At 39.1% G+C, this 10508-nt stretch overlaps 1 protein-coding gene across 3 annotated transcripts in view; it reads right to left on the bottom strand.

The window, feature by feature from the left end:
• Positions 1-9121, bottom strand: part of LOC101741562 (heart- and neural crest derivatives-expressed protein 2) — a 33225-nt gene extending 24104 nt beyond the window's left edge. Inside the window, exons 1-3 of one of the 3 annotated variants that reach the window (XM_012688711.4) lie at positions 8923-9089; positions 2018-2111; positions 32-142 (exon numbers count right to left, since the gene is read on the bottom strand). In XM_012688711.4, the coding sequence (XP_012544165.1) occupies positions 32-142; positions 2018-2102 (196 nt within the window). In that variant the 5' untranslated portion in view covers positions 2103-2111; positions 8923-9089. Of the gene's footprint in view, positions 1-31; positions 143-2017; positions 2112-8922 lie in introns of all 3 variants that reach the window. The other 2 variants (XM_004924172.5, XM_062671022.1) reach the window with 2 other exon arrangements.
• Between the last annotated feature and the right edge of the window lie 1387 nt (positions 9122-10508).

The raw sequence follows: 10508 nt of genomic DNA on the forward strand, positions 1-10508 counted from the left end.
TTCTCAAATTTGGAAGGAGGCTAAAACTTACCATAGCTTCGTCCTATGAAGTGCGCGTTGTCATGGTATATCTCGGAGGAATCCAGTTCATGACCTTCAGGGTTGGGAGCCGGCCAATACACACTGCCATCCATGGAGCTACCTGAAAGATCTATATTTAGAGTTACCGTTTGGCTTTGTCTAGAAAAACACAATGGTTTTATAAATTTTTTAAACTGTGAACAAATCATGCACGGTCATCTGGTCCCAAATTAGGATTCCCTGTGTTATGGGTACCAGAGATTGACATACATACATAAATACGTTTAAATATATAAATATATAGATAATAAACGCCCAGACAAAGAGCAACACTGGTCATCACACAAATATTAGCCCGGTGCGGGAATCGAACCCACGACCTTCGGTGTAACAGTCTGTGCAACTAATCACTGGACCACCGAGTCAGTCAAACAATACAAACTACTTTTACGAATTAATCTCTCGTTTTTTATTGTAATTATATTATTTTAATGGTAACAGACGGAACCTTGTACCATAGAGATCATAAAGTGTGTACTTTACAATTTTCCTGAATAGTTTCGTGGCCACGAAAACTGTAAAATATCTGAAACATAGGTGTTTACGCATCATCTCCTCTTTCGTGAAGTCGGGAAAGACGGAGGCAGCGCGGCGAGGGAGGGGGCGGTAAGCCGGCGGAACGGTGCAAGCTCCGCGTCGCGTAAAATGCACAACCACCTTTAGTTCTGAACGGGACTCAACAGCTACAAGACGCACAATATTATGTACAATATTACTTTCACATTAAAACCAAAAAGAATTTAATAGTATTCGTAATTTAACGGCAGAAGTCACAAATCACCTAAGAAATCACAAAAGAAATACAGCCTGAAAATTCACAATCAAGAACAATAAGAAATTATATAATGATAATATAAACGAGAGATTAACCCTTTAAAAGTTGTTTGCATCACAACTACATTATAGAGTATCGAAATTATATCGCACACCTAAAAAGGATTAGTGTCGAAAATTTGAAGGTTAACATTTGTTCAAACACAGCTCTGTGTTAACTGAATAATTACACTACATATGTGTGGGTTTAAGATAATTATTAAATAATATTTCTGTATCTAAACGAGAGACGACTCTGTTTCAAAAAGGAGATATCACTTCGTTTAGGAAACAAAGCGAAGAGGAATTCATTCTAGAAATGGTACGTGGTAATAATGATATCCGGATATGAACAGCGGAAGAGCGCGGCATTTCTGGGTGGTAGGGGTTGTGCTCTGGTGGTGGTATGGTAAAACGCGATGGAAAATAGAGAAAGAATCATAGTTCCCACTACAGATCCTGACGACTTTGAGATCGGAATGATCGCCAATTCGAACGGTCTTAGTGAGTCAAATTGTGGTGCTTGGAGACACCGGTCCATGACGACAGAGATCACTGGTGGATGGTAAGAATTACTGCAGCGAAGTATTCATGTCGTCCAGTTTAAAGTATCTAGCTCCAAGGCATTCAGGAGACATCTATAGATTCCGAGAGGCCGTCTATGGAATTAACGGCGTGAAATCCAATTTCGTTCAGCTTAGGAGTCCCAAAATTCCAAAAGCCAATATGACTTTAAAATTACTCGGATATTGAAAACCGCTCACAAAGATCGACCCCAAGAATCCCAATTCTCGTGTAAGTTTGAACAGCTTTTTTTTCTTACCTAAGCTGATTGAGAGGCTATGTCAGCGTAACCTAACAGGTAGGTGAGCTCACGGGGCTCAAACCAGACGACGTTGCTAACACTAACCTTAGGAAGAACAGTGCTTCGCAGAATCTACCACCGGATCGGAAACGCGACCCACTGAGAAGATCCGGCGAGAAACTCAGTGGTCTGTATGAATTAATTCGCTCGTCGAATTGTTGACCGGGTGACCGGTGCTTTGAACAGCAATACTGACTTTACATTGTTAAGACTAAGCTGACTCTCATTGCACCTGTGTCCAGCGCGCTCAAGCCGTACCTTGATGTGGTGGTTGACAGTAGAATGGTGGATCGTATCTGTCGAAGCCCTCGTCCGACGGTGACATACTTCCGTAGCTCGACATTTCGATAATCTGCCAAAATTAAATACTTGTTCAGTCAATTTTTCTAATGAAATACGTACTTAACAAATGTTCACGATTGACTTCCACGGTGGAGGAATAGCATCGTGTAATAAAAACCGAACCCGCAAAAAATTATAATAATTTGCTATATAAAAATTATAATTATTATAATTTGCGTGATTACTGGTGGTAGGAGTCTTGTGAGTCCCCACGGATAGGTACCACCGCCTTTGCCACCGCTACCTTCTTGCTTAGATTGGTGGACGAGCTCACAGCCCACCTGGTGTTAAGTGGTTACAAGAGCCCATAGACATCTACAACGTAAATGCGCCACCCACCTTAAGACATAAGTTCTAAGGTCTCAGTTTAGAGCTATAACGGCTGCCCCACCCTTCAAACCGAAACGCATTACTGTTTCATAGCAGAAATAGGCAGGGTGGTGGTACCTACCCGTGCGGACTCACAAGAGGTCCTACCACCAGTGCACTCAGCAAACCCGTATTACTGTACATAGCTTTGGCTATTGTAAACAAACTTACAAATAGCAAATAAAAATAAAATTACGGGATCAAGAAAAAAAAAATCTAGTTACCTACTTAGGTAGGCTGATTCCTAACTCAATAATATTGTTTTTATTGAATTCGGATTGGTTTTTTTTACCCTTTTAGGCAGACGAGCATACGGCCCACCCGATGGTGAGTGGTTACCGTCGACCATGGACTTCAGCAATGCCAGGGGCAGAGCCAAGCTGCTGCCTACCGTTGAGTACTCTCCACAAGCCTCGTTTGAAGAAGGACATGTCATAGCGCTCGGGAAACACCGTGATGGAGAGCTCATTCCAAAGCCGAATGGTACGTGGCAAAAAAAATCTCTGGAAACGCACTGTGGGTGAACGCAGTGGCTCCAGGTAGTATGGATGAACTCTACTCCGATGGCGGGCGGTGCGATAGTAAAAACGAGATGATGGTGTCATCTCAAATAATTCCTCAGAGCACTCCCCATGGAACATACGGTACAAAATGCAGAGAGAAGCGAAGTCCCTCCGCAGACCCAGAGGTTCCACACGCGAGGCCGGACTTGTTCTTTATAAAGCAAAAGTCTTTGTCCAGGCGTGAATTACCGCTTCACTCTGTTGAGGACTGCCAGGATATTTTATTTATAAATACGTATTTATATAAAGTCACACACTTTGTTTTAACATTTAAATGATATGTACATATTATCTTAAGTTATTTCTTGGTCTCTTAGCCGAGGTTTGAAGAGGCAATTTATATTTTTATTCTTAATTTAATGTGTGTGTATCCCCCATGTTTGTTTGCTACTAGCTAATGAAATAAAACCCGAATTGCGATTGTGCCCAGCCACTGTTCCGATACCCCAAAATATTACATTAGCGCAATTACGAAATCATAAACACTAATATGATCAAAATTGTAATAAATGTAATAAAAAAGATGTGTGGTGTCGTGGGACACCGGATAGGGACGAAATTCCTTATTATAAAAATATTAATTTTAAGTTCTATTCGAGGTATAAAGAAAACTAGAGGTCCCGCAGTAGTCGAAATTCGACTATATTTAATTGGAATTGTAAGTTTGTAGACTATTATGATTCTATTTTATACTTCCATAATCACAAATTTCGCCAAGGCTACACTATAAAAAAATATTAATAAAGACAAACAATATTTAATCTATTCTCAATTTGACCACAGACGTCAAGAACAAAAGTTTGACAATAAAAAGTATGCATGCGTGTGTGCGTCAAATACATGGTATGTAGTATGTGTAATGTTTTCTTTATTGATTTAATGTATCTTTTATGCATTATTTAAAAAAAATATTAGATTTGTGCATTTCTTCTCTATATTCTCTATAAGTGTGGAAAATTTGATACTCCTCCGTCCGCGCAATTTTCGTAAAAAGGGATACAAAGTTTTTGCTTCACGTATTAATATAAAGAAAATAATTATTGTTCGGGTATACATTTTTTATTATGATTTTTTTATTGATAAAAATAAAAATAAACTACTTTACAAAGTTATCAACTTTTTTTTATTCACACTTATTTATAAAAAATATGTTATTTTTTGTACGTTATTACAAAGTTAAGCCGTACACTGTGTGTCGTACACTAATAAAAATCTTACGCTACGGACGTTTTTTCCCGGTTAGGGTACTCCAGCGCATCGTCCCGTAAGGAACTTCGTTCCAAAAACTTTTTGTACTTTATAATAGAAACTTTGTAATCAAAAACTTTTTTCCTACCTAAGCTGATGGTCTAGAGAGACCATATTAGCGTAACCTTAACTAGTAGGTGAGCTCACGGGGCTCAAACGTGACGATCTTGTTAACACGAACCCTAGCAAGAGCAGTGCTTCGCAGAATTTACCATCGGATAGGAAACGCGACCCACTGAGAAGATCCGGCGAGGAACTCAGTGGGCTGTGTCTATGGGCTTGTTCGCTCGTCGAGCTCTTCGTCGTAGTCGACGAGTTCGACGAGGATGGGGACCGGTGCTTGAGGGTCCTAAAAGCACCGAGAGTGAATCCGGGGGGACATAAGGAAATCGTTTAAATGCTGAGTAAGAATAAAGGCTATTACTTCGCGGCAGGAACGAGCAGAACAGCGATACCTACCCACGCGGGCCTACGCTACTCAAATCGAGACAATTTCTATCATAAGTGAACAAAATAAAGTTGTATGCAGAACTCTAAAATAACATGGAATATTTTGATGTTTTGTCGTAAACAAGACACATTTTAATATTTACACACGTGCTGAACATATTGTTAACCAGCGACCCGCCCTCGCTTCGCTTCGATAGCTGAGTCCCGCGATGCTACCCGCGGTTATTATCGTACCGCGGATGACGCCGCGGGGCTAAGCTAGTCTAAAAAAAGTAACCCAAGTTACTCCTTATATCATCAGCTACCTATCAGTGAAAGTCCCGTCAAAATCAGTCCAGCCGTTCCAGAGATCAGTCGGAACAAACAGACTGACAGGCAGACATACAAAAATTGTAAAAAATGCTATTTTGGTGTATGTACCGTATATAATAATATATCCATATGCATGTAGCAAAAAGCGGTTACTTCAATATTACAAACAGACACTCCAATTTTATTTGTATGTATAGATGAATGCGGTCGTTACGCGAATCACATGTTTTGGTGGGCGGTCGTGTTAACAGCTCGGCTGATTGTAAGCGATCGTGACCCATATTCGAGATAAGGTCATGGATATTAACATCGACAATGTTTGTGTTGTGATAATTCGGGATGATGCATTTGAGATATCGTTGTTTATCTTGACCTATCTATGCAAGTGAGGGAATATTTTAATGTCATCCCTGCCGATTTTTTTTTTATGATTGATGAGTTACTGCTTTCCAGTTTCACCAGGATAGGTGGGCGAGTAAGGGCTCAGCCAGGCGGGGTGGGATATGCTAACAGCTGCCCGAGCGCCTCCGAAGAAGACCTAACAACTCAAGAGTAACTGCTTCGCGATTAAATCTACTACTGGATCGGAATTGCGACCCGCTGAGAAGATCCGGCGAGAAACTCAGCGGGCTGATGCATGGGTTAGTTTGCACGTCGACCTCTTTGTCGAGTTCAACGAGTACGGTTACCGGGGTCCCTAAGCCTGCTCCTAGTGCTAGAGCTGAAGGCGTCTAATGCAAAGGTTATTGGATCTGATGGATCCGTAAGGACGTGTCTAGGGCGTCGACGGTGACTGGCTCCTGCGTGATCAGGATTCTATTATTCAGGATTCAGGATGCTATTATTCAGGATAATATTAAGTTTGTAAAACAATGCTAATTATTCGCTTTGTTGATATACAATAACGCTTTGAGCGCGAACCGTCGATAGATTGAATTCTATTAATGCGTATGAAGTACGGAGCGTCGGAATACAGACTATTGCGCAGTTCGATTGTAGGACTCTATGAAGTGCAGAGCGTCGGAATACCGACTATTGCGCAGTTCGGTAATAGGTATTAAGTGTCAACCTGTACGGACGAGTCTAAGCGCGCTAATGAATAACGTTTTTAATTAGTTTATATTTATTTAACACGGTATTTTACAACACGGTTTCATTCTAACGCGATTTATCGATCGGATATAATTTGACCTTCACTGAAAATCAAGCTCCGCGATGTCCGTCACGAAGCCAAGAATCCCAGCAGATGGAGGGAAATCGTACGCCAGTAATGAAGCGGGGGAGTCACCACCCTCGTCAAGACAACTGTAGACACTATGGACCAATAACATTAAGGACAATCAATATTTAATCTATTCACAATTTGACCACAGACTTTAACAATAAACAAAAAAGTGTATATGCGTGTGTGTCAAATACACGGAAGAGTGTGTAATGTTTTCTTAATTGGTTTAATGGTTTTTTATGCATTATTCAAAAAAAATAGCATTCTGCACTCCTTCTTTATATTATTCTCTGTGAGTGTGGGAAATTTCAACCTCCTCCGTCCGCGCAATATTCGTAAAAAGGACTACCCTTTTTAAGATTAAAAAGGGTAGCCCTTTAAAGCTTTTGCTTCACGTTTCACTTGCTAAGTAACAAAAATAATGATAACTTCTTAGGTAAATAAATATAACGGAAGAAATCGTAAATAATGCTTATTAACAAAAAAAATTACTACTATATTAGAGACTGATACTTGACATTTTTAATATTTTAAATAACATTATAATCTCATTATTATTGTTCATTCTTTATTTCATTTTGTTTTCTTTAACTAGAGTATTTGTACTTTAGTACCCGTATTAATTTAATTTTGAGTTAAATGTGTGAATTGGAATGGATTATTGTTATCTGAGCATACCTTATCCTGTGGACCGAATGGTAAACAGTCGATTTCGCCCTAAACACGTCATTACGAATCCTCCCGATCCATTAACGGTGCTTTTAGGTACCGGTACCCAAGCACCGGTCATCGTCCTCGTCGAACCCGTCGCTTGCGACGAAGGGCTCGACGAGTCAATTAACCCATAGATACAGCCCTCTGAGTTTCTCACCGGATCTTCTCAACGCGACCCGTTTCTGATCCGGTGATAGATACTGCGAAGCACTGCTCTTGCTAGGGCTAGTGTTAGCAACACTCCCGGCTTGAGCCACGTTTTTTTTTCCTACCTATGCTTATAGCCTTGAGAGGCTATTTCAGCTTCGCCCTAACGTTTGGACTCCTCTTGCTAGGGTCAGTGTTAGCAACTCTTCGGTTTGAGCCCCGTGAGCTCACCTCCACGTCAAGGAGAAGCTGAAATAGCCTCTCAAGACTATCAGCATAGGTAAAAAAAGTTATCTGATAAATAAATAAATTAAATTGAAAAATGCGTGTTTAATTGTCTTCGAGTACATAGACGATAATTCATTTTATTTGACCGAATTCTGTTTTATTTTTTGTTGTAATTTCGTATATAATTAATCTATTAAAAATTATATTACATTTCTCAACTTTTATGTTTAATTTCACACATAATGAGGCTACAATCTTAATTGTATTGTTTTACCTGTGAATAGGAAAATGCTTCGCGACGAAAATGGTCAGGTTTGTAGTACTACCAGAGTTGGTTCGCAAGACACCCTAACATCTTTATATTAATACGTGAAGCAAAAACTTTGTAGCTCTTTTTACGAAAATTGCGCGGATTGAGGAGTATGAAATTTCCCATACTTATAGAGAATATAGAGAAGGAGTCATCATCATTATCCTGCCCTTCTCCCAGTCATCTGGGGTCGGCGCAACATGTTTTCTCCTTCCATACTCTTCTATCTATAGCATTTCTTCGCTCACTAAGTGTTAATTTATTTAAAAAATAAAAAATAACGTCAAATATCGTTGACAGGGTAGCTTTTTTATAATTGTGTGTTTACTGGTGCCCCGGAGGCCTTTCCAGTTTCACAACGACAGGTGGGCGAGCAAGGGCTCAGCCAGTACAAGGAAGCTCTGACTCAATAAACCCAATGGCTTTTGTTTTGTATATATGACCTTTTTAGGAAAACTAGAAAAATAATAATATTAAATAATAAAAAAATAGATAAAACAAATATTATTTAAACGAATATAAAAGTTTATTAAAAAAATAATGTTAAAACTATCTTTATAATTTTCTATTTTTAGAGACCTGACGCAAACATAAGGGATAATGTGTGTGTATTATAATTTTTTATTTTAAAAATTTTGTTAAAGACCCGACCGAAGCCGGAGCGGGCCGCTAGTAAAGTATAATAGTGTTTGACAATAGAACCATAATCTATATATTAATACGTGAAGCAAAAACTTTGTATCCCTTTGTACGAAAATTGCGGGGACGGAGGATTATGAAATTTTCCACACTTATAGAGAATATAGAGAAGAAGTGCACAATGCTAATATTTTTTTTAAATAATGCATAAAAGATACATTAAATCAATAAAGAAAACATTACACACACTACAGACCATGTATTTGACGCACACACGCATACATACTATTTTACTGTCAAACTTTTGTTCTTGACGTCTGTTGTCAAATTGAGAATACATTAAGTACACTGAAATTAAATATTATTTGTCTTTGTTAATATTTTTTATAGTGTAGTCTTGGCGAAATTTGTGATTATAGAAGTATAAAATAGAATCATAATAGTGTACAAACTTATAATTCCAATTAATTATAGTCGAATTTCGACTACTGCGGGACCTCTAGTAATGTTTAAACTTATGATTTCAATTAATTATAGTCCCATTTCAACTACTGTGGGACTATTAGTTCAATATAAATGGATAATTAACATCAAAAATTGCCGCATCAAGTCTTACCTTCGAAAAAATGATTTTCTTTTTCTTCCAAACTTTTTCATTGAATCATCACAATATTTTATTGTTTGCACGTTCACACGAGTGTTTTTGTCGAATACACATATGACCATACCTTAACACGTGTTCGCAGTGACTGATGATGAGATGAGCTGCAGATTCGTACGGTCCCAGCCTCTTTGGGGGCGGGACTAGGCGGGGCGGTCCGCTGATCTCAACAAAGGTTCTAAGCGACGTCTCTATTCAGCATCTATTCAGTTGTTATAATTTTTCTGTATGCACCTGTTTTGAATTGCAATCCAGATTGTTTTATAGAATATTTAAGCTTATAATTTCTATGGTTGTAATTTGTTTTGTGCATGCATAAAGGAAAAAAAAGTTTACGGACGGAGTTGCTGCTTTTGTTAAGCGGCTACCGGAGTCCATAGACATCAGCAACATAAATGCCGCTAGCCATCTTTAGACATGAGCTGTAAGTGTCATTTTTACAGTACGACTGACTCAGTCTTCAAAACGAAATACATAACTGCTTCACGGCAACGGCAGAAATAGGTAGGGCGGTGGTACCTGCTCGTGCGAACTCATATCTCATGGTAGGTGGCGCATTTACGTTTGAGATCGTCCAATCATCTAAGAAATAAATAAAAAAATTAAAAAAAAAACAATAGATCTTATCCAAATAAGCATTTAATAGACATTGATGGGAAGCTTTTGCCACGATAGGAACCTTCTACGCTATGATGTGCCAACAGCAACTATGCCAAGTTTCATCCCAATCTGATGAACGGTTCAAAAGTCGTAGTGGCCTAATGGATAAGAAGCCCGGTACATTTGTTTCAAGCGGTGTTGGAACTCGAATCCCGCTGACAGCTACCAGTTTTTCTAAAGACAAATGTTCACGATTGAATTCCACCTCTAAATAGACCTGTAGCCTCAATGCTTATGGGCTTTAGCAGCCTCTTAACATTGGGCGGGCCGTGAGCTCATTCTATCGTTCGCCGGTGTCCATAAAGTTCAGTGAATAACACTGACATACGACCTTTCGGTAATGCGAGCTACGGGAAAACGTTCATATGGGGCCCTATCCATCGGAGCTCACCCTTATATATCTCACTCTTTCTTTCCAATTGAAAGGTGTGTTATGCTATCCGTGTCTTCCCGACCGAGCGATATCCCACTGATGATTCGCTCATTCGGTATGATCCTGGCCATTTAAGATGAGGTTTGTTTTTTATTGCTTTCTGTGGGACTTGCTCGCCCCTCGCCTGACACGATCGAAGTCTCTAAATCTATAGTTTCAATTTAAAACGGATCGATTGAGGCTGAAACACGCAGGATAGTGGGGGATAGCTCCTCATTAATGAAGGGGTTCAGTTTTAATACGCTTTTATTAGCTTCTTACGTATGTTAGTATGTAACGGAATCTTTGAACATGATTTTGACCCCCTTAAAAACGTTGGATTAACTCGAAATTTGGAATACTTATTAAGGACCGATGACAATTCAATATTTTAAACAGTTTGATCCGTTATCCTTACTAGAATAATCAGGATTAGTGATTTTTTTGTTTTCTTGAGACCCGGAGTGTC

Source organism: Bombyx mori, chromosome 11 (assembly GCF_030269925.1).
Source record: "Bombyx mori chromosome 11, ASM3026992v2".
Lineage (NCBI taxonomy): Eukaryota > Metazoa > Arthropoda > Insecta > Lepidoptera > Bombycidae > Bombyx > Bombyx mori.